At 40.3% G+C, this 25717-nt stretch overlaps 1 protein-coding gene and 1 long non-coding RNA gene across 2 annotated transcripts in view; one reads left to right on the top strand and one right to left on the bottom strand.

Annotated features, from left to right (window-relative positions):
- The window catches only part of ADAMTS19 (ADAM metallopeptidase with thrombospondin type 1 motif 19), a 205152-nt gene that overhangs the window by 141876 nt on the left and 37559 nt on the right, over nucleotides 1-25717 (top strand). Inside the window, exons 14-15 of the mRNA XM_075178766.1 lie at nucleotides 13154-13281; nucleotides 19085-19205. Coding sequence (XP_075034867.1) covers nucleotides 13154-13281; nucleotides 19085-19205 — 249 coding nt within the window. The remainder of the gene's footprint in view (nucleotides 1-13153; nucleotides 13282-19084; nucleotides 19206-25717) is intronic.
- LOC142097156 (uncharacterized) overlaps nucleotides 1-25717 on the bottom strand; it is a 73793-nt gene that overhangs the window by 29015 nt on the left and 19061 nt on the right. The window lies entirely within an intron of this gene.

The raw sequence follows: 25717 nt of genomic DNA, 5'->3' as shown, positions 1-25717 counted from the left end.
ATGCAGCCCCCCTTCTCTGGAACGACCTCCCTCGTTCCATCCGTCTCTCTCCTACTCTGTGCTCCTTCAAACGTGCACTCAAAACTCACCTCTTCCTCCAAGCCTACCAACCATCTACTTAACCCATCTCCTCCCTTTAGCTCGTCCTCCCTTCTCTCCTCTTGCCTCAACTGGCTCCTCTTGTGCCTGCTCTGTTTACCCTCCCTTAGGATGTAAGCTCGTATGAGCAGGGCCCCCTCCCCTCCTGTCTCCATACCTGTTCTTCTGCTCCGTCTTTACTGCATATGACTAGCCGGAGTTTCTGAAGTATTGGTACTTTTTGTTCATTGTTCTGTATGGTTTCCCCCTGTATAGTCTACTGTTAGTACTGTGTACTGCGCTGCGGATACCTTGTGGCGCCTAACAAATAAATTATAATAATAATAATAATAGTAAATGAAGATACAAAATATCCATTTTTTTAAACTTAAATATATTGGTTATACCTATTTGCACAATACACAGGTTGATGCCTATGATAGGTGTTAGCATATTAACGCATTAAACTTAACCAGGTGCTGTTTTATTGAACTTGTAGCAAACAGTTGTGCAGGTACTCACAAATGAAAACAGTTGTACAGCAGCAGGCAGTAATGGTCTTATGCAGGTTGTATATATCAGCAGGTTTCTTTATATACATACATACTGTATATGCAGGCAGGGTGTAGTATGCGCACATCCGTGCAATAACCTATTATGTGGGCAGACTCTGCTAATATATATAGGGAGCCTTCGGGTCACTTATATGAGGCTTTGAGGGCTTTATACATATAACTGGTATGCAGCAACTTCTACTGCATCCTCTCTGTAATATTGGAAGTGTGAACCTCCAGTTCACGCATGCGCAGTAGCGCAATGCGGACTTGAGACTTCTGCCCCACTTCCTGTCCACTAGACCACCAGGGAAATAGGTATGGAAGACGGAGCATAGCGCTCCCTTGCTAACAATTGCATATATATAGTGCATGACAGTACTAGCAAATATTATGAAGTGTTTTTATTAATTTCATTTCTTCACGATACTGATACTATAGTTTTGGAAAACGCTTGGAACTGAAGAACAGCAAATCACAGAGGCTTAAAATGATTACCTTACACTTTTTACTTATTTTAGTGCTGTGGCAGTTGAGCTATACGCATGGCAAAAACTATCCAGAGAGGTAAGGGTTACTTGTCGTTCTCTGCTGCTCAGAACCAGGCACATATGTGTAACTTAGAGCTCAGTTTAGGCCTCTAGTCCAGTGCCATAACAAAACCAAGGCTTTTGATTTGTATTTTAAAGCTTTTATAGATAAAAATATAGTGTTAGATATAAATGACCCTAGTGTGTGTGTGTGTGTGTGGGGCAGGGACTGATGTGAGTGAGTTCTCTGTACAGCGCTGCGGAATTAGTGGCGCTATATAAATAAATGATGATAATGATGAATATAAAATATAAATTATATTATATCTACAATATCCCATTCTGTGAATCACTACTGAAAAATAATATTTAATCGATAAATATTTTTTTTCAGTTCTCTCTTTCGCTTAATACCATTCTGAAATATTAGCAGAACAAGCATTGCGGAGTTACAAGTACCACTGCAACACTTGGTAACTAGGCTCCCCATTCAAAGGCATTTCTGATGATACTATGTCGGTGGAGTTATTGCCAGCGATAACAAAGTTATGATAACAATATTATTGCTGGCAAAGTCTCTGTATAGGGTAAGCAAAAAAAAAAAAAATCCCTATTGCCAGCAATATTAGGAGTTGAACTTTTTACTCTTTGATAGAACAGCCTTACATTTTCAGATTGATCACAGTTAAAACTATGCCAATATGTCTTTCGTTAAGACTTGTTTTACAGTTCTGCACATGATAGTCTCAAAAACATAAGGGTATATTTACTAAACTGCAGGTTTGAAAAAGTGGAAATATATGTTGCTTATAGCATACTTACCTACTTTCTTCAGCTCCCTTCCGGGAGCCAGCCAGTGGAGGGGGGCGTGAAGGGGCGGGGTGGCCGAAATCGCGTCATTTCGGCCCCGCCCCCTGTGACGTCATGACGCAAATTGCGTCATTTGACAGCGGGGGCGGGGCCAAACGCCGCGATTCACCGGGAATCGCGGCGTTTGGGATCTAATTCTGCCCACTTCACTAGGAAGTGGGGCACTTCCTAGTGAAGTGGGCAGAATTCGGGAGATTGCCACACTCGCCCGGGAGTCCGGGAGACTCTCACAAAATGCGGGAGTCTCCCGGACATTCCGGGAGAGTTGGCAAGTATGGCTTATAGCAGCCAATTAGATTATAGTTATCATTTATTTAGTGCATGCTACAAAATGACAGCTAGAATCTGATTGGTTGCTATAGTCTCCACTTTTTCAAAACCGCAGTTTAGTAAATATACCCCTAAGCGTCTGCTCCATGTCTGTACTATGGCAATTCTAGTAACTTGGTCTGTAAGTAAATAGCCACCAGCATAGAGTTGTGTGTAATGGAATTACAATATTTTTTTACAGTTACTAATTTGATCCCTTGTAATCATACATCTACAGGCTCTGGTAAAGTCTCATGAAGAATGAAAAGAAACCCTGTTAAAAATACAAGATTTCACTTTTCATATTTTACATGTCCCATTAAACACCAACACTAAAAGTTATGGCACTGCTTCCTATAAAATGCGCGCAGATTTCCAAAGGTTCATTTTTCCATATGAAAATATTGAAAGCAATCACTATACTTTTACATTTAGGTATAGAACTTTCCACATATGGAATAAAACAATTGTTTTAATAAAATGAGTAGTTATAGATCCTTTTTCCGAACACCCACAAAGATGCTGGGGCGTGTTTACTACCTCTCGCTGTCGATTAGATGTGCAGCTATTAGAACTCACATTTAAAACAGACGTGAAAGTAATTATAAGCTTTAAAAAAAAAAAAGAAACATTTGTATAAACCTGATGAGATCCCCTTAATATTATAACATAATTTAAAAAGCTAAGCAGACCTGTGTTACTCATTGAAGGGTAATAAACGGAGTCATGGAACATAGTGGAGATTTTCAGCTCAGCAGACTGTTCAGTTAGACTACTTGCGTGTATGGGAAATAAATGATAAGTGTATTTAGACAGAGTTTACGATGAAAAACACAATCTAGAAAACGTGGTAGCACACGTTGAAATAACATCCATGTAAATGATAGTAATGGTAACATTTTAATGACATTAGTGCCTAAAAGTTAGAAGTATTTTTAGCAATATTTACTTACTTGTACTAAACATTTTATGACCCACTCACTTGAGTATATTTATCCTTAATAGCACACAAAGGTCTATTATACGTCTCTCTGTAGAGTTTTCCTGAATCTGAGAATAGTGCTAATAGAAGTTACTACATGATTAAAGTTTCTCTTAAAAGACAACATTAGCTGAATGAACATTGCCATATAAAATAAAAAGATTTTGTAGCATTAACAGTATACATGAAAATATTCGGCAACAAAACTGTCGAGTGTGGAGGAATTTCAAATAAAATGCTTGCTCTTAAGTGCTGTAAAACGTATTACTACATGAAGTGTATTTTATTACAGCATATACAATTGGTTAAACATGTGTGTATTTAAAGCAATGGCTCCCTCTGGGTGTGTATGCATCTCGTCTGTAATTAAGCAATAGCACACAATTGTATGGAGCCACAAACTTAAATAATGATAATAACATAATATTATTAGTTTACATACATGCTGATTTTTCCCAAGTTTATAATTACACAGGCTGCAATTTTGTTTTAGTGCTTATGCGTATTAACGTACACTTCCCTGTTTAGATGAAGACTACGAGTGCCTGGAATTACCAATGTCAATAAATATTCTGCAAAAAAATGCTTACAAAGAAAGACCAAACAAACAAAAAGTACACCACCTCTTCTGAACACCAGGTGGCGATACAGAACTCTTCCATTACCACTCCATAATTATTGTACAATGTTGTTTATTAACTATACTCGGTCAGGATTCCAATAAACCATATGAGTATATATTATATGTATACTATGCATATATGAAAAAGTGATATGGCATTTAGCAAAATGGGTGGGATGCCAGCCATAAAAATAATATGTTTACCCTTGTGAGACCTATGTTTTTCCTAAACTATCTAAATTCTGGCTGACCAAACTGTTGATGTTTTCACCTTTTCAGCAAATCTGCTGTGGGAACCTTATCTATTTCTTACTTGGCAACTCCTGCATTCAGTAGGTCAACCCACATCTGTATCCAGGTAGCTCTCACTTTAATTTTTTCTTTTTTTGTTAAGTTTTTCCTATTTGTTTCTGTTGTTCTTATAGGTGTTAGTTTGGTATGTTCTAATTTCTCTAACTGTGCTAGGAGGGCGTTGGCTTCATTTAAGTAATTGTGTGGACCTCTATCCCATTAAAAGTAACATAAGTGGGGCTTTAAGTTCTAATAAGGCGGACATCATCAATTTGGATCTAATCCCTCCTGTAAATGACTCCATATCTGATCTTCACCAGTCTCAGAGTTTCTTTAGATCCATGATGAACCTCATGGCATTTTAATACCTAGTGTAGTTTCTCCATCAGCGTTTTTGTATATTTAGTGGTGACAAGTCAGATGACAGGTTATCCTATTGGATGGCATAGTCATCATCATAAGATATTGTGATTAATATATATATATATATATATTATATTATTAATTATATTTCTTCATCTGATTCATCTGTATCAACTCTTCCTGGTTTGTCAGGGTCACAGACATGACTCAGGATTATAGATTTCACGTTAGCCCTGTGAACCCTCTTCTTTCATCATTTCTCTCCTGGGTTCACTGCTCTAAGCTGAAGGCTTTATATATTTTCTTCCAACTCCTGGTCTCTTGGTCTCTCTCCTTACTTCTCATGCATTCAGCTAGCATGTTGGCATGGTTAGCGTTTCTGCCTCACAGCGCTGGGGACAGGGGTTCGATTCCTGACCAGGCACTCCCTCTGTGGATTTTGTTTATTCGCCCCATGTTTGAATGGATTTTCTCCCACAGCCCAATAACATATTGGTGAATTTAGACTGTAAGCTCCAATGGGGCAGGGAGTGATGTGAATGAAAAATATTCTCTGTACAGCGCTGCGTAATTGGTGGTGCTATATAAAAAAAATTATACTAATCGGCTGATCTTTAATTGCCTTTAACTGTGTTTCAACTTCCTCTTTTTTATTTATCTCTTCCTGGAACTTATGCAACAATGTTCATCCTGTTAGAGCTGCAGCTTTCTCCTCCTTCTTCTGGGATTAGATCGGTCTACCGATGGCAGTTGTTCTCCCAACTGGCAAACATTTCCTTAGATATGGGGCTATTTACTTAAATCTTCAGCTATTGGTAGGTAAGGTCCAGTACAAGCCCACAATGGGACATGGGACATTGCTCCAATTGTATCTCTGTGTACTTTTCATTTCAATCATCTTAGACAGATATATCCAAATGTAAGAAAGAAAATGATAATCAGAAAAAAACAAACACAACCCACTGTCCCCCACTTGTTATATGCGTGGGTCATGTATGTTGTCTATTCTGTGGCTACATACAGCCTTTATTTTTTTCTGCAAAGGGTTCTAGTGAAGAGAGTCTCATGCACACATGCACAAACACTCAAACAAAAAGATTAATAGTCAGAAAATTCAGGAACTTTAAAAAATAAATAAATCTATTTTTACTTGGTTTCGGTTTTGCACATACCCTTCCTCTTCCTCTAATACTGAGGGGAGCCCCTACAGCCTGTTAACTGACTCCAAAGGAAGCAAAGGATGTGATAATAGACCAGGCATAGTCCCTGTATAGGATGAGTCTCCAACCAGGACTTCCAGCTCTATCTTTATTTACTCACAATATGCCTTATTCATCAAGGCACGCACCTGCTAATTTTCAGCTTATTGTACGCAAAAACACTCTGCCCATGTCCAGAGCAGGGACATACGCCCGTAAATGTATCCGGTTTCCGTGCGCTACTATGCACAAAGAGCACTTACTACAGTGTGCGACTATGACAGTGAAAAGGAGCATGTAAGGGGTGGGCACCAGTAAGGAATACTCAAAGTAGGCATTTACCTGCACGTACATGTGAGTCATATGCTAGCACACGGAGAAATAAAGCATGCGCCACCTCGGAGTCTAATCTGAATCCTCGCTGGCAGCTCTGGACAATCAGCTAGACACCCGCTTCATCTAATGCAAGTTTGAACCATCCTCCAGCATACACCTGCATACACTCATTTCATTATGCACCATTATAAAAGACCCATTGATAGACAATTACATTGTGGGAGAATATAGTGGATTTGTTATTTAGTGCTTGAAAATGGTGGGCCAAACAGCATGGGTTGACCCAGATTTCACTATTACTAGCACTAAGCTTTGCTTCCTGCAGCATTGGGTCCCCTTGCCATAATGGCAACCAACCCCAGAGTGTTCAGCACAGGGCTGCATTCCCTAGAGAGATGTGGCCCACCGCCTCCATAGGGGTACCCACCACCTCTGTAGGGGTACCCACCGTCTCCATAGGGGTACCCACTGTCTCCATAGGGGTACCCACTGTCTCCGTAGGGGTACCCACCGCCACCGTAGGGGTACCCACCGCCTGCTTAGGGATACCCACCGCCTCCGTAGGGGTACCCACCGCTTACATAGGGATACCCACAGTCTCCATAGGGGTACCCACCACCTCCATACGGGTACCCACCGCCTACATAGGGATACCCACCGTCTCCATAGGGGTACCCACCGCCTCCATAGGGGTAACCACCGTCTCCATAGGTGTACCCACCACTGTGCTGAAAATATTTTGCCGCTGGTGCACTACAGGTGCCATGATGGCCAGGTTGCCATTAAGTAGCTTAGTACTACAAGCACAAGCATACTCCATGGCTGCAAGGCCATGCTGGGACCTGTAGTGTCCCAAATAAACATGTAAATAAAACACAGAGACAAGTGTAAACATAATTTTATGTGCCATAAATTAAAAACACACACCCATTGGCTATGCTTATTGGTCACCTACATGAAGGGTATTTCATCTGTAATACATTGTGTGATTCAAAAAAACAAAACAAAACCCTGCAAAGTAAGCTCAAGCTATTTATAACAGTCCAAATACCAGCGTACTCTAACGTACGTGAGCCATATAGTTGCACAGTTCCGTAGTCAGACGCAGTGGTACGCCATACCATATTATGTGCCGTACACAGCACACAATCAAATTCATCTAGCTGCCTATCTTGAGATCTGTCCCTTGGTAAATTCAAGAGAATGCAGCTCATGGATGCGTGCGTGGAATACTGAGTGGAAGTTGCTCTCAGAATGCGTGCCCTAATGAATCAGACCCAATATTTCTGGGTCAACACCAATTATATTTAATTGTTTAGCATAAAATACATATATTTAATGATTATAAGCTTTTCACATAACACCCAGCACTATTTGTAATTAAGCATGCACTGTTAGCATCCTTTAACAAAGTTATGATGCTTTGGGGCTGATTCAGAGTTGGCCGTAATTGCTTCCCAAATCACAGTCACAAATTGCATTCACTAAAAAAGCTGCAATTATATCCAAAACTGCAACTATTGCAAGATACATGCAGGTCTGAACCAGTAGCATATTCGTCCAGTTTACGCCAGGCTTACATCACATACACTTACAATCATGTTTATAACCATTTATTTTGTTTGCAAAATTGTATTTGCTTTTAGGCATCATGTCTTGCATATGTGAGAAAAATAAATTACTTAACCACGCACACAAAAGCATAATATGTGCACGTGGAAAGAAATAAGCACCTATCAGCAGTGCATTCACAAACAGCCAATCACAAGTTGTCCATTCTAATCTGTTGTTCTACAAAGTATTTTTTGTAAATCACCTATTCTAGAATCTCTAGGCTTCTATGCTTGGAGGTTTGCATGCAGTGATGGTCCTGATAGCTAATGTAACAATAAAAAATTGGGACAAAATAGGTCATGCCCCAATATACCCACATTTCAGGTGAGACCAAACTCCCTTTTAGTAAAACCATACCTATTTTGTCCATCAGAAAATTACACTGTTGGCAGGTATGTCTTACAAAGCAAACACTTACACTATTAGGGGAGCAGTCTAATTAATAAGCATAATAATATTTATGTGTTTGCGCTAGCACAGTTGTGTACTATCAAATTATTGTAAGGTTATATTAACTTCATTATGGATAGCAATCAGATTTGGTTGCCTATAATGAACAATACATTGTACTGTGTTTACCTTTATTCTCTTCCAATATTCCAATATATTTATTGAGTTTGGCAGGGCTTTTCTGCTCTGAGAATACTAGGGATATATTCAGCATCATCCTTCAGTGCTTACAAAGTTTATTTTCTTAATAACATCTCTATAAGTTGTAGGTATGCAGTAATTGTTATATGTGTGTATACATTTTAGTGGTGGGGGAAGCCAATTCATTGTCTGAATGTTCCCTTTTGTTTGTTTTTCATTTGCAATATGTTTTGCTGTGATTTATGTTATCTAACTGTTCAGAACAGCATGTTTATGAGAGTCCAGATGATTTGTAAAGTGCAACATACTTGTGTGTGTTCACTGCTAGATGCCGCTAGATGCCACAATAATGTTTATGGAGTGAAAGGTCAAGAAGTGCATGAAAAAGCAGCGTCAGTCTTGTTACTTCCCCACAGGGTATATTAATGTCAGAAACAAGCAGAAAGTGCCTTCAGCTGAGGAATGGTTAGGATTACTATCATGAGCATTAAAGAAATTCAGATATTTAACATTCTGTTATTTGCTTTTGTGTTTTTTTGGTTTTTTTTAGAATTATACAATCTTAAGCGCTGAAAAATAAATAATTTAATGTCACTTCTTATGATTTTTTCATTATAATTTGTTCTTGTAAAATGATATTCAGTTAGTTGTTTAAAACATTTCAAGAATGAATTCATACATTGGCAATACTCTAGTGTTGATATTAGCATTACAAATAAATTACCATATTATTATTATTAATAATAATAATTATAATAATAATACTAATGATAATAATAAATTAATAATAAGTCAAAAACACAGGAGCAAAATGGTTAGTATAAAATATAGCTTTATATATAAAATGCAAAATAATAACAATTGCAGTGTAATTCAGAGCAGTGAGTTCCAGTAAAGGGAGATGAAAGTTCTTAGAAAATAATTAATTATAAGTCCGAATAATCTGGACAGCAAGTCTTATCAGCACCAGCAAGTAGGGAGAGACTTAACCAGTTACCAAACTACAATCATAAAGCAGGCACCTTCTGCTTAAATCGACATGATATTTATTTGGGTCCCAGCAGGGACCTTTATCATAGAAATATAAACATAATACTAGACAAAGACCATTTATACCTACCTGCTATCCCACAATGCATCAGTGAGAACACCCTGTGTTAACTGAACAACAAAAGCACAAACAAACGGACAATCAACCAAAACATCTATATATATCACAAGGTTACTTAAAACAAAATAAAGTTAAATGAATATAGTTAGGCTTTAAATCATAAATAACAAATTATTTAAATGTTTTTATTAGAGATGGGCGGGCTCGGTTCCCCGAGAACCGAACACACCCGAACTTTGCCTATCCGAGTACCGAGCCGGTACTCTCCCGCCCGCTCGGATTCCAAATCGAGGCAAAACGTCATTGTGACGTATTCGTTTTTCTGAGCTCGGTTCTCGCGAGATTTGAAAAGCATAAATACCAGCCTCCACAGCAATCCATCGCCATTTGACAGAGGGAGAGAGCAGGGTTTAGTCACAGGCTGATTAGAGCAGGGACAGAGAATACAATTCTGATAACAATTCTGATTGATTACAATTCTGATTACAATTCTGATAACAATTGATAGAGAAGAGAGGAGGATAAAGGAGTCTTTTTTTTCAATATTTGGCACGACAAGTGCTTTGGGGTGTCCCCCATTCTTTCGCATTAATATTTCTGGCTGTCAAAAGTACTATTTTTCAGCAGACTAAAAATATAATATTTAGCACTCCCAAGTGCTTTGAGGTGTCCCCCATTCTTTTGAATTAATATTTCTGGCTGTCAAAAGTCTTGTTTGTCAGCAGACTAAAAATATAATATTTAGCACTCCCAAGTGCTTTGAGGTGTCCCCCATTCTTTTGAATTAATATTTCTGGCTGTCAAAAGTCCTGTTTGTCAGCAGTCTAAAACAATAATATTTAGCACTCCCAAGTGCTTTTGGGGTGTCCCCCATTCTTTTGCATAAATATTTCTGGCTGTCAAAAGTCATATTTGTCAGCAGTATCTAAAACAATTTGTAGCACTACAAGTGCTTTGGGCTCAGAATGGATTCAAAGCAGTCCACATATGAACAGAATGAGCAACCAGGTTCTGTCACCAGTCCTGATGGTAGTGTTCCCAGTACGTCATCTGGGCAAGGCGATGTCAAACTACACAGTCTTTTGAAATCAGTCAAAAAAACACACCCCAAATTTTTTTTACTGTGTTGAAGCGAAAAAGAAGTGTAACTGAGGAAAAGTTACCTGCCGATAAAAAAAAAAAAATTGCCAACATGCCATTCTACACACGCAGTGGCAAAGAGAGAATGAGTCCTTCGCCTTTTTTCTATTAGTGGCAGATCCAAAAATGTTACCGAGCCTACAAGTGGTGCACAACTACTGTTACGCGTCAAAGCCGAGCTGCAAGATAACAGTAAGGCATTAGAAGATAATGTTTGCTCTGAATCACAAATGACACCAATCCCTGTGGAGAGTCCATCCAACAGTGGTATGTCTAATCGTGAGCATTCTGTTAGTGTACCCATAAAGAGGGACCCTTTCAGCAGTTCTGCTGATGTGTACTTGAACAGCCCAAGTGTAGCCGGTGATACACAAATTGAGGATGCCACTATGGAAATTGAAGAGGATGAGGGGGAGATTTGTGTAGGCGTTGAGGGCGCTAATGAGGATGTTGATGATTATGATGCAGACAGATAGCAAATTGCCTTTCTCAATTTTTATTTATATTCTAGACTATATAACGGCTGAATAGTTTTCTATTTTACTCCTAGTGGAGAGGGGATCTGATGCAGCCAGAAACCAAACTGCCTCTGTCCATTTCTTTACATATTTAACTAGAAGTGTAGGGTGTAATATACACCCAAAGACGATGGCTGCATTGCCAATATGCATAGATGGAGAGGAAGACAATATGGTTTGTGTGTAGAATTAATGAAGGCCTACCTACCATTAATTAAACTGGTTTTTTTGATAATTTATTAGCTTTACAATTACATTACTTATCCAAGAAACAGGTGGAGCACTAAATTTGGTTAACAAAACCAAACAAAACCAAAACCAAAACCAAAACACACAATGGCGGTTTTGCAAAACCAAAACATGACGGTAATCCAGATCCAAAACCAAAACCAAAACACGGGGGTCAGTGAGCATCTCTAGTTTTTATACCACTTCCACTAAGCAAATTCCCACATTCCCATTTGACCAGACACAAGATTAAGTTGTAATGAAACAGAAAAGAAAAGAATAATACAGAAAAGAATTGTTATATACAAGCAGCAATCGCCGTCATCCCAATTCACTATGAATATACAGTGAGCTTCTAATTCTTACTCAGAAGTAATGGCTGACTTAAAAATATACGACAATGAAAATATAAAAATAAATTGTTAAGTTTATAACAATGCAAAACACCCTCACCTGACCAGCAGGTGTCTTCAGAAAGTGTGATAAGGATTATATTGTATATGAAATTTACAGAGGTTCTGATTACATTAACCTCAAAATATTGGAATTAAACTAACAGTGTAAACATAAAGCATTTTTCAGGTAAACTACAAATGTGCTTGTGTTGTATTGTAAACCCAAGGTGTGTATTAACTGTGTTTTAAGAAGAAATGGGTGGCCAGATCATGTCGGTTGGTTTGTGTATGAGGGACCAACCTGATGGGCGTGATCAACATCCACAGAAGCTTGTAGTAATACTTTGGTGTATATATACTAATATACAAATATTAAACATTTGTCATAAAAGGATTAGAGGAAACCCTCGCTAAGGAAAGCTTTATTGAGAACATATGTATACTCAGATCTATAAAAAAAATTGAGACCAAGGGACATGTGTAAGGGGTTGATTTAAAGGTGTGTAATAATGCCACACACACAAATTTCATTACAAGGATCATATCATTATGTAAAGAAAGCATAAGTAAATCATAAGTGTTAGCTTAGATCAGTGATGGGCAAACTACGGCCCGTGGGCCAGATCCGGCCCACTTAGAGGTTCTATCCGGCCCGCCAATATTTTAAAAAATTTCATTAAAATATGCATAAAATTATTAGGGCCGACCCTGTGTGTCAGAACCTTCATTTTTATGCCTTCCCAGCTATTTCCTCCATTACACTTCATCCTCCTTCCTAAAAGGACACTTCGTATGTCAATCACTCAAACACCTGCCCACCCCCAATGGCTGAAAGTCATGTGAGAAGAGATGGGCTGGGCCATATACTAAGGCGGATTTCGATTGGCTGCTGTGTTGTCAGTTAGTGGCTCACCAGAAAGACGGATTTGCAACAACCTGTGGAAATAAGTGCTGTGTCTGTACGATCGCTGCACTTATAGAGGTAACACTGCTATATAACACCCTCCCGTCCCATTCAAAACTTTTGTATTATATATTTTGATATTTGAGTTTTTTAATAAATTATATTGGCCCGCCTAAAGTTTTTCATTTTTATTCGGCCCACTCCTGAAAAAGTTTGCCCATCAATGGCTTAGATGTTAGGATTGTCCCCAATGAAAAAGTGCTCAAATTTGTAAATTGAAAATGGGATATATATCTTATACCATGCAAGAACTTACACTCAGAATCTATGAGACATGGGCCAACCCATTGCTGTGCTCATGAAAAAGTTACCATAGAAGATATATTGTTTTTGAAATACAGCATGTACATTTACCACTGCTACATATGAGAGATTTATTGATGCATGTTTATTGTCTTGAGTGTTATATTTAAGCATATCTGATTATATAAGTGACTATGCTCTTTACTTGATTTTAGATAAACCCTGTGCACTTTTCTGTTCTGCTCTTGGAAAGGATCAACCTGTTCTGGTGGCAGAAAAAACACTGGATGGAACTTCTTGTGGACAAAATGGGCTGGACATGTGTTCGAATGGTAGATGCCAGGTAAAGTGCAAACTTAATTTAGAACTAAATCTAAAAAAATAAGCAAATTAATGTTGTTTGGAAGGCAGGATCTGTTTTGTTTTTGAGGAGATATCAGAGCTGCACTTATTACTCAGAAAATAATGTAGACAGCATCACTGCAATTAAGGTTTATTATCACTTTTGAATGCTTGATCCCTGGTGCCACCAATGATGTGTAAAAGTCAGAAGACTGTGTAAGCACCCACTAATCTGAGAATGCCCCTTCCAGAATACATTTTCAACAACTGGCAGTGCATTTAAATGTCACATCACACAACTGGGTGCAGTATATGGCAATTTCATATAGCCTTCATTCAATAAGGAGTGTTGATTTGCACAGTGTTTCCAATCAGAAGCAGCTACATTTTTAATTATACTTGACCAGCCCACCCTCCAGGAGATCCCAGAAGGGTGTTCATGTGACAAGTGCAGGAGGGGGAAATTCATAGCATTTCATATCGTGGGGTGGGGCTTGGTGATGCGTTTAAGCCTTGTCCCCACCAAGACGCGGGTGGATGCTTACTTTTTCTGGAGTCTGGGAGGACTCCCCGATATACGGGAACCATCCGGAAATTCCAGAAGAGTACTCAAGTATGTTTTCAATCCCAACAGCATCTGAAGGCTTGCCGTTCTAAAGCAATAAAGACGCAAACACTCTAAAATAGAAGCATGACATCAGAAATAAAATATGGCATTTGCTCTCTGTGTTCACACTTAATGCAAAGATACAATGTAAAGTACAAATGCTAATTAGAATACTTACCTATTTTTGCATGAATGCACCAATTTGTGCAAGTAAGTACATGAAATTGCGGCATTCTAAAATGCTCATGTGCATCACTCTTAGGGGTATATACTAAACTGCGGGTTTGAAAAAGTGGAGATGTTGCCTATAGCAACCAATCAGATTCTAGCTAGCATTTATTTAATACATTCTACAATGACAGTTAGGATCTGATTGGTTGCTATAGGCAACATCTCCCCTTAGACTTTAGGAAAGTGCTTACGACTATGTGGATGACAGAGGTATGATTGCAAACTCACAATGCTTAGTAGATCAGTAACCTTCTATTTAGTGTAACCCTGCATTATGGATTTTTCTTAAAGTCATTAATTCAGACAGACATTTCCAGATTATACATCTTAGTGGAAATAACTTTTGTTGTAGGTATAAATCTCCTAGAGCCCCCAACACCTAATTTACCTGCTCCTTTTGCCTACCCCTATTTACATTTCATATGACGGTGATTCCTTCCTCTGTTATCTGGTATGAAAAGAGGTTGCATTGTTAAGTACAAACGTTCTGCAGATTACACTCATGTTGAGTTATTGCTATGTGTAGAAAAATTTAGAGACTACGGCTTCTGAACCCTTAAAATAGAATAACAGCCAAGCGTTACTTCATTTTTTCTTTTTTTTTTGTAGCCTAAACATGGAGTTGTTAAACATCTGTGTTCTTGAATAAGGTCTTTGGTTATCAAGTTAAACACATTCTTCTGTATAAGAAACATATATAAACATTAATGATCGGAGCTATGATTGAGCATGATCTAAATGACTGAATATGTGTTTTGTGCACGTGAGCAAAAATTGGACGAGAATTTTGTTTTACAGTTGAAATAGTCAAGGCACAAACCAAAGCACTCACATTTTTTGTTCTATAATTTTATGTATGATTTATTTATATTGTACTAACAATGTATAGATAGCCAAAGAAATTACATACCGTACATGCTGTTAGATCAAAGATGCAATCAAGTACAGGCAGGGATTAAGTTGAGGATATAGCACGTATATCAGATATTATTTAGTTGGTCCTAGATTTCGTATGGAAGTTAGCTATTAAAGCCATGGTTCAATTTTGCATTAATAATAAGTATCTTTTTATTGACTTTATTGCTGATTAAATATATTATTGGTAGTATTATTAGTATTAGGAATACTATTGATATCATTAATTTGTTAGTTGGCAGTACATAAACCATTTTAAAATAGGAATCATTGCAACCCACCTTTTCGTAGGAATCCCTTTAGTTTAAAATAGAAAAGACAGAACACCACTATTTACATGCCCATCTGATCTCTCCACATGTGATCACATCTCCCCACATGCCCTTTGCTTGCACATCATCTTTCCCATATGTCATTAGACCTTGCCATATGCCATCAAATCTACCCACATGCCTCAGAATTTCCATTATCTAATTTTTAGGCTGTAGCTTTCTGCTAGATAAAATTTCCCTCCACATGTAATGTTGTACCAGTCACATGAGATCCTTACTTGCATAATAAAACAAGTGGACAGATAATTGCCTCCCACAAACGATCAGCACACTTTTCTCTTAAAAAAAATGTGCTGCTGTGAGAATTTTGATGATTTTATTGGCTACAGCCTGTTGTATCCTCTGCCTTAAGTCTAAAGCACATTTAAAATGAAGAGGAACAGCGCATTTCTTAACATTCTTTTACACCTGTTTGGCTCCACCGCACGTAATTAAGTGCACACTCCCCATCTGTGATTTCTCTTTCCATCTAGTCAGGAGGATTGCTTGAAATTTAGCAAAATCTCTAATAAATTTGAAATGTATAAGGGCAGTAAAGTAAAAAAAAATGTCACCTACAAGTAACGGCTATGAACATCTGCTCAATTAATTATCATTTTTTTTTCCTCCTAAAATACTGTTCTTTTGTCACTCATTTATATATAATATAACTTAAAGCATTAAGGGAGCTATTTATCAATTAACAGGGTTTTGCCCCATTAATTATCATCTGTCTTTGCAATGATGACAGTTGACATTTCAGATTACTTTATTAAAAAATCATCCTGGGACAGCGGATCCGATAGGAAACTGTTACGGTGATAACTTCACTTACTTTAACCCTCCCATTGTCTATCTCTCCTCGCCGCTCACTGTTCCAAAGCATCTTTGGTCAAACATACGCAGAGACATGACTATTTTTATGCATAATCAGGTGCATTATTGCAGATATCTAGCTTACTCTCATGTCTGCCCTTTAACGTGAGTCAAAAATTGTTCTTGTGACATTGACATCATGTTACCACAAGTATCCAGATGTGGCTACAAAAAACAGAAAGTGGGCACAAATTTCCTTAAGGTTTTTGACATGCGCCAATGCATTGGGTCATTTTGACCCAACACATTGCGAGAATTTCATTCCTTGTAAATTTTTTCAGAAGGAATATCCTTCTGAAGAAATTTACATCTTTTAAGTGCTCCCAATAAATGTATAAGATGTAAGACACAGCAAGTTCAGTACTTCATCATAAAACCAAAATAATCTTTGATAAATTATTTTTATGGTGCAACACATGTCGATGAAACTATAGGAATGTGAGTTCATTGAACACAAGTTCTGAAAAAACAAATGTTGCATAATAGCTTAGTCTGAGTAACCGTATCTATGGTTTCTGGTTTCTGGGGTTCTTATTTTTCTTAAATATATGAATCTCCACCACCTATGCTGGGGTATGCAAGTCGTCAATTAAATAGCCATAACCTTAGTCAATCATATACTGTAAAAGACTTATGTATGCTATAAGTTATGTTTTAGATTAACCTACTGTAGGTAGATTATGTCTAGTAATTGTTACAGTGGGTCACTGTATTTCTTGTGCTATGTGGATCCTATAGGAGTTACTTATGGTCCTATTTACTAATTAACAGGCTTTTGTCCTGTTAATTATCATCTGTTATCGCAATGATGTCAGATGAGTTTCTGGCTCCATTTATTAAAAAATTATCCCGTGACTGCAGATCCGATAGGAGGCTGTCCTGGCAATGACTTTCCTTACCTTTAAACTGCAGTAGTCTGTCTCTACTCTCCGGTTACTTTTGCAACTTGACATTGCACATGTGTGACCTAAGGTAACTGGAGTGGAGAGCAGGACAGCAGTGGTGAGGGATCCATAGATCCTCTACCGCCATACTCTCTCCATAGGAGAGAATGGTTGACACCATCTTGAGATGGCTTTAGCCAACGGGCTCAAGCTCTGAAAAGCTAGGGTTTTGGAGCTTCATAAATTGCCCAAGAATGCAGTGTCCGCAGCGCTGTACAGAGAACTCATTCACATCAGTCCCTGCCCCATTGGAGCTTACAGTCTAAATTCCCTTATATAGACAGACACAAACTCACAGACAGACAGGGAGGAAGAGACTAGGGTCAATTTTGATAGCAGCCAATTAACCTACCAGTATGTTTTTGGAGTGTGGGAGGAAACCGGAGCACCTGGAGGAAACCCACGCAAACACAGGGAGAACATACAAACTTCACACAGATAAGGCCATGGTCGGGAATCGAACTCATGACCCCAGTGCCGTGAGGCAGAAGTGCTAACCACTATGCCACTGTGCTGCAGTTATTAGCCTAGGCAACTCTGCCCCTATATATTATTTTTTCTCTAAGTTCCTGACACACAAACTCAGATTCATTCTGTGAATGTTGTCAGCATCGTTCACAGAGTAAAGCAGTGCTGGTGTGTCTGGAATTTAGCACTTATTTGATGTTGCCTGCTATACAAAGGGACACACAGCGCAAAAGTGCAGTGTTCAATAGGCTAATGAATATTCCATCAAGGCTTTAAATAAAAAATGCAAATATGACACAATATTGATCCAGCGACATTCAACTACAATACGTTAAACAACTATCCAATACTACTGAACACATACTTAAATAATTTCCAGCAAATAAAATTCAATCACAGCAGCTCAACCATATAATGGGTTCAGGATCAACATTGGCTGCTATCACTATTATTACGCACCTTGGGCCTAATACATCTTCAGCCATAAGTCCACTTGCATTTAGTATCTTGTGGGAAAAAGCTTTGTGCATGCTCCAGAATGGGACTTAAGTCAGTGAAAGCAATGCATGCAATTCATGTGTCTGAACACAAGTGAAACTTACAACTGTTTATGACTTGAAGGATGGAACAGGGAGGGAAGCAGTAGACAGAGGTAGGAAATGTACACTACGGGCGTGCCGTGGGCGTGTTTATGCAGATACGGCCAATTCACGTTCAGGGAATCTCTTAAGTACGTGTTTTTTATCTATATCATGTGCGCCAGCTACAAGGCAGGTGTAAGTGCTGACTGATAGTGATGACTACACGTATGCATGCCAGAACATGTGTATGCAATTAAGAAACATTGTAAAAATGCATTTTATGTACAATACGCATTAAGAACATCCTGATTTACGTGTTTAATGTAAAAAAAAATACAGAACATTTTAAAAAACTATTTTATTAATGATTATAGTATTAAAGATTGTATTAAGGTGCGTTCACATTGCGTACAAAGATGAATCAGGCCCCTTGCTGGTATATAGTCCCTTGCGTAGCAGGAGGTATTATAACGTTCTCCACTGATATAGCAATTAGTCTGCACATTTAAAACTATTTGTGTTTTGCACTCAGATATAACGGCACATTTAAGTATTAATAATTAGTTTTAAAATAATTGCTATTTAAAAAATATAGCAAAAAGTAATAAACCCATCTGGAGTATCATCATCATCATCACCATTTATTTATATAGCGCCAGCAAATTCCGTAGCACTTTACAATTGGGAACAAACATTAATAAGACAATACTGGGTAATACATACAGACAGAGAGGTAAGAGAACCCTGCTCGCAAGCTTACAATCTATGGGTAGTATCCAACTTACATGTATTTTTCATAGGCTTGTTTTATATTGTATATTAAGTAACACAATGATATAATAGTATTGTATTTTCTTTTCTTCTTAAAAAGAAAGTCGGCTGTGATGGAGTATTGGGCTCCTTGTCCAGGGAAGATCACTGTGGTGTTTGTAATGGCAATGGAAAATCCTGTAGAGTTATTAAAGGCGACTTCAATCACACAAGAGGAGCTGGTAATGTATTTTTTTTTATTGTTATACTATTTTTATACAGTAACAATAATGATAAGGCTGTTTAATTTGTTTAAGCTGCTAGAGGAGTATAATTGGAGGAAGACTTACCCAGTCCAGCCCTCTAGATATATAGTCCATTATCCCCTCACTTTCATGATGAGATGCAGCACTGCGATCCCAGCCCATCAGTTTTTTGGGAGCTGCAACATCATGTCATCAGATGCAGGGACAGACTCCAGCTCCTTCACCCGCTGCTTCTACTGTGTAAGGTAAGATCAGTGACGGGGGACAAAGGAGGATGCTGGGTGGGTAAATAACAGGGGTGGTGGCGATGCATAAGGTGTGTAGCGAGTGATGAAGGGATGATTGGTGTGGATAAATAACATGGGTGGGAGGGTTATGAATGGAGGTAATGACGGGGGCTGATGAATAACAGGGCTGGGAATCTGATGAAGAGAATAGATAGATCATACTTGCCAACTCTCCCAGAATATCCGTGAGGCTCCCGAAATCTGGGTCAGTCTCCCGGACTCCCAGGAGATAGGGCTATTCTCCCGATTCCCGACTGGCTGTGGAAAAGTAAATGGAGGGGGTGGGGCTTATCGGCATCATGGATGCATCATTGTGGCCCCGCCCCCTTGTTTTATTGGTCGAAAAGGGTGGTGACAGCATTGGGGGGCAGGGCTAACACTTCTTCGAATCCCGCCCCCACACACCCACCTGCTGTAACAGATTCTGGATACTATATTACTAATCTTGATTAGCACTGGCTTACCTGAAGTGCGGAGTCTAACGATCTCCCCTGGAAACTGGAAGACACTGCAATCCACGAAGAGCAGGAGCCAGGAACAGGTAAGTATTGCTCTGACACTCAGCGAGTGTCAGAGTGAGGTTTTTATACTGAAGGGGATTCAAAATCCCCGCCTCTAGGGTTGTGGTCATGTGACCGCCTCCGGGTGCGGTCACATGGTACTGAATGCGGAAGTGCGGCTGGACGGAGCGGCGGGGATCAGGTAAGTCCGTGACAGTACCCCCTGCCATAAAGGTGGACTCCGAACACCTAATAGGGTTTCAAAGGAAATTTTTTATGGAAGGATTTAAGTAGACGGGGAGCATGTAGGTCAATGGCTCTTACCCATGAGCGCTCCTCAGGGCCGTAACCCTTCCAATCTACCAAGAACTGTATGGCACCTTGAACTTTACGAGAATCTAGGATAGTTTTAATCTCGTATTGAACTTGATCCCGATCAACAGGAGGAGGAGGAGTTCTGGATGAGGTGGAGAATCTGTTGGTTACTATCGGTTTTAACAAGGAGACATGGAAGACATTGGGTATGCGTAAAGAGGGAGGCAGACTCAATCTAAAGGCTACGGGATTAATAATCTCAGATATAGCAAATGGGCCAATAAACTTGGGAGCAAATTTTTTACTGGGAACCTTTAAACGAATGTTCTGGGTGGATAGCCATACCCTGTCACCAACTGCAAAACTTGGAGTCATTCTTCTCCTTTTATCGTAGAATTTTTTGGAACGAGTAGTTGCTTGCTTTAAATTTGTCTTGGTTTGTTCCCAAATATCAGAGAAGTTACGAAACAGAGAGTCCACTGCTGGAGCTTCAGAAGATGAGACTTTAGAGAAGGTGGGTAGTCTAGGATGGCAGCCATACAGAACAAAAAAGGGGGAGTTAGAGATGGCCTCATGAAAATGGTTGTTATGGGCGAACTCGGCCCAAGGGAGAAGGTCCACCCAGTTGTCTTGGTTACTAGAGATAAATATTCTTAGAAACTTCTCTAATTCTTGGTTGGTTCTCTCAGTAGCCCCATTGGACTGGGGATGATATGCGGAAGAAAAGTCAAGCTTAATCCCGGATTTATTGCAAAAAGACTGCCAAAATTTTGATATGAATTGTGATCCCCTATCGGAGACAATATGTTGAGGACAGCCATGGAGGCGAAATATTTCCTTAATAAAAATATCGGCTAAGGAGGAGGAAGAAGGAAGGCCTTTGAGAGCAATAAAGTGGGCTGTTTTAGAGAAGCGATCCGTGACCACAAGCACTACAGTACAGGATTTGGAAGGGGGAAGGTCCGTGATAAAATCCATGGAGATCTGTGACCAAGGGTAATCAGGAATGGGTAATGGGAGCAAGCATCCATAAGGCTTCTTCCTAGAGGTCTTGTGTTGAGCACATTTGGAACAAGCAGCAACAAATCTCTTCACATCCTCCAGCAAGGAAGGCCACCAGTAGCTTCGGGACAATAAGTCCCAGGTCTTGCGAATGCCGGCATGCCCAGAGAAGAGTGAGTGATGAGCCCAGTGAAGGAGCCGGGTGCGTAGATGTGGCAAGATGAATGTTTTGCCTGGAGGACAACCCTTTTTCAGGTGTGTAGCTGCCAATACTTGACATGGATTTACAATGAATTTCTTATCTTCCGAGGATTCCATGTCAGCTGGATCAAAAGAGCGAGATAAGGCGTCTGCCTTCGTATTCTTAGATCCCGAGTGAAAAGTGATGTTGAAATCAAAGCGTGAGAAGAATAAGGACCACCTTGCTTGTCGAGGGTTTAGACATCGAGCAGTGCGTAAGTAAAGCAAATTCTTATGGTCGGTATATATGGTGATAGGGAATTGCGCTCCTTCTAGTAAATGTCTCCATTCGGAGAAAGCCAACTTGATGGCCAGGAGCTCTTTGTCGCCAATCCCATAATTTCTCTCAGCAGGTAAAAAGCGACGGGAAAAGAATCCGCAGGGATAAAGTTTTCCAGAAGGACCTCGCTGTGATAGTACGGCTCCTGTGCCAACAGAAGAGGCATCTACCTCCAGGACAAAAGGACGAGAACAATCTGGCTGTTGAAGAATGGGTGCAGATGAAAAGAGAGACTTTAAATATATAAAGGCTTGGATAGCCTCAGAGGACCAAATACCAGCATCAGCAGATTTGCGGGTCAATGCTGTGATGGGAGCCACGAGAGAGGAGTACCCCTTGATAAATTGACGATAATAGTTGGAGAATCCTAGGAAGCGTTGAGTGGCCTTAAGGCCCGAAGGTTGGGGCCAGTCAAGTATGGCTTTCAATTTTGTGGGATCCATCTGTAGACCGGTGCCCGAAATAATATATCCCAGGAAGGGAATTTGTCTCTGCTCAAAAGTGCATTTCTCCAATTTGCAAAATAACTGATTTTTTCGGATACGAGAGAGGACCTCCAATACATGAGTACGATGAGATGCTAGATCTTGAGAAAAGATGAGAATGTCGTCCAAGTAGATGACTACAGATTGGTACAAGAGGTCTTGAAACAGCTCATTCATAAAGCTCTGAAATATGGCTGGGGCATTGCATAGCCCGAAAGGTATGACCAGATATTCAAAGTGGCCGTCTTGGGTGTTATACGCCGTCTTCCATTCATCCCCCTCCTTAATGCGTATAAGGTTATACGCTCCTCTGAGGTCAAGTTTAGAAAAGATGGTGGCACCCTTAATCCGGTCAAATAATTCAGAAATCAGTGGCAGTGGATACCGATTTTTAATGGTAATGGCGTTCAGGCCTCTGTAATCAATGCAAGGGCGGAGGCCCCCATCTTTCTTTTTTACGAAGAAGAAGCCAGCCCCAGCTGGGGAGACAGACTTGCGGATGAAGCCCCTGTTTAGATTTTCTTGGATGTACTCCTCCATAGCCTTAGACTCCGGGAGGGAAAGGGGGTAAACACGGCCCCTGGGAATGGGTTTACCAGGTATCAGATCAATGCCACAGTCCCAGATTCTGTGAGGGGGAAGTCTAGTGGCCTCTTGTTGACAAAAAACAGTAAGGTTTGGTATGGCTCAGGCAGGAGAGTCAAAGGAAATTCTTGGGAACGTCTGGGACTATTCGGAGGAACCACTCTCTGTAGGCAGCGAGAGAAGCAGGACTGTCCCCAGGACAATATGTGACCAGATTTCCAGTCCAAGGTGGGAGAGTGGACACGAAGCCAAGGAAGTCCTAGGATGACTGGGTTGGTAGATCTCTGTATTACTAGAAAAGAAATCTTCTCCCGATTAAGTGCTCCTATCTGAAGTAGAAGAGGAATAGTGCGTACCAGGATGGACCCCTCAGGGATTCTTCCCCCATCAATGGCCATCAGAGAGATGGGTTGTTCCAAGGCTTGTGTGGGAATAGCGAATTGTTTAACTACTGTGGCAGAAATGAAATTTCCTGCGGCTCCGGAATCTAGAAGAGCCGACTGCGGGAAGGTCTTTTGTCCTAACTGAAGGGAAATGGGAATAGACAGGCAATCATTACTATTGGGAACTGACTGACACTGAGAAAAGAGGCCTAACGATACAGCTCCAGAACTCGTTAGGCCCTGTCTTTTACCGAGCGTTTGGGACAAGAACTCAGAAGATGGCCACTCTCTCCACAATATAAACACAACTTGTTCCGAAATCTCCTCTCCCTCTCTTCGGCTCATAGGCGGGTCCTCCCAAGTTGCATGGGCTCTTCAGGGGGAAGAACAGGGGTTTGGAAGTTGGGGGCCAAGCGAATCATACTACGCCGCGACTGTTCCTTCTCGGAATTACGTTCCTTGAAACGCAAATCAATTTTGACACAGAGGGAGATAATGTCGTCCAAAGACGTAGGGAGTTCCTGGGATACCAACTCGTCTTTGATTCGGTCTGAAAGGCCCTGCCAGAATGTAGCTACTAGGGCCTCATCGTTCCAGCGAAGTTCAGAGGCCATGGTTCTGAAGTGGACCGCATACTGCCCCATAGACTGGTTTCCCTGGCGGAGACGTAGTAAGCCGGAAGCGGCATTGGACACCCTTCCTGGCTCATCAAATATTTTCTTGAAGGTGGACAAGAAGAGGTTGAAGTTATGTAGAATGGGGTCGTCCCTCTCCCATAAGGGGGAAGCCCATGCTAAAGCTTGACCGGACAATAACGAAATCACATAGGCCACTTTCGTTTTTCCGGAGGGGAAGTTCCCAGGTAGAAGCTCGAATTGTATGGAGCATTGATTTAAAAATCCTCTGCAATTTTTAGGGTCTCCTTTGAACTTGGGTGGGTTAGGTAACCGTAGCTGCGAGGAAGAAGCTGCTGCTGCGGCCTGAGGTACAGGGGCCACTGCCGGCCCAGGTGATCCACCAGCCACTATGGTGTTCTGGACAACATCCAACCGAGTGGATAGACTATTGAGGAATTTTAAAAGTTGCTCTTGGTTAGCTTCTTGCTTATCCATCCTTCCTACCAAATGCTCCAACAGATCTTTAGCTGTGGTATCCATGGTCAGAGCAAACTGTAACAGATTCTGGATACTATATTACTAATCTTGATTAGCACTGGCTTACCTGAGGTGCGGAGTCTAACGATCTCCCCGGTGTTCACCAAGAACCGCCGCAAGGCGGGATGGGCTTCGCTGCCAGGAGTCGCAGGTCGCGGTCCCCAGGTTCGCCTCAAGATGTAGTACAGCGGAGTGAAGCGGTGGTAGCGGAGTCAACAAGCCGGTTCGGTACACAGGAATGGAGTCAGGCAGAATCAGAAGGCAACTCGGAGTCAACAAGCCAGGTTCGGTACACGGGTCACAAGAATAGGAGAATAGTCAGCAAGCCGGGTCGGTAGACAGGGATAGGAGAGCCAGGGAAGTCAAACAGGCAGAGATCAGCACACAGGAGACACTGGAAACTGGAAGACACTGCAATCCACGAAGAGCAGGAGCCAGGAACAGGTAAGTGTTGCTCTGACACTCAGCGAGTGTCAGAGTGAGGTTTTTATACTGAAGGGGATTCAAAATCCCCGCCTCTAGGGTTGTGGTCATGTGACCGCCTCCGGGTGCGGTCACATGGTCCTGAATGCGGAAGTGCGGCTGGACGGAGCGGCGGGGATCAGGTAAGTCCGTGACACCTGCCACCCGGACCTCCCGGGACACAAGCTGCCAATGTTAGCAACTATGAGATAGATCGACAGATATAATTTGGTATGTATATCACTGTAACTCATTTCCCACCATCTGTGCTCGTACAGCAGTGATATTATATAACAGGAATAAATACATTATGCATGCCAATTAGCTTCTACAACTTAATGAATTGGTAAAATCATTCTTAATTTTGAATATTCAAAACAAGAGTAACAAACAAATATATATTTCAGTTGTTACATGAAAGACTTTGAAAACATTATCTTCATACATCGTTACCTGCATATTAAACACACCAAGGGTCATTTACAAATGTGCAGAAATGTACATACCCCGTCCACATGACATGATGCGTTTATTTTTGTTCAACTGTGCCCGTTTTTACAGAAAGATCACATTAAATTGTCTAGGTGTTATCTGGCGGGTTCAAAAGTTGGCACCTTCTCAAAGGAGGACTTGGGTAGATTGGGGCATTGCTAGCTGAATTCAAGCTTGGCGCTAATGCATCATATTGCACCCACATACAAAAATACATTTTTTTGTTTTGTACCAAGCAAACACATATAATGTGGGTAATCTTATTTATAAGCTCACAAACATCAATGCATTCAAAAGATTCAA

The sequence above is a fragment of the Mixophyes fleayi genome, chromosome 1 (assembly GCF_038048845.1).
Source record: "Mixophyes fleayi isolate aMixFle1 chromosome 1, aMixFle1.hap1, whole genome shotgun sequence".
Taxonomy (NCBI): domain Eukaryota; kingdom Metazoa; phylum Chordata; class Amphibia; order Anura; family Limnodynastidae; genus Mixophyes; species Mixophyes fleayi.
Note: the sequence above shows the minus strand (reverse complement) of the source record. Positions and strands in the feature narration are given on the sequence as shown.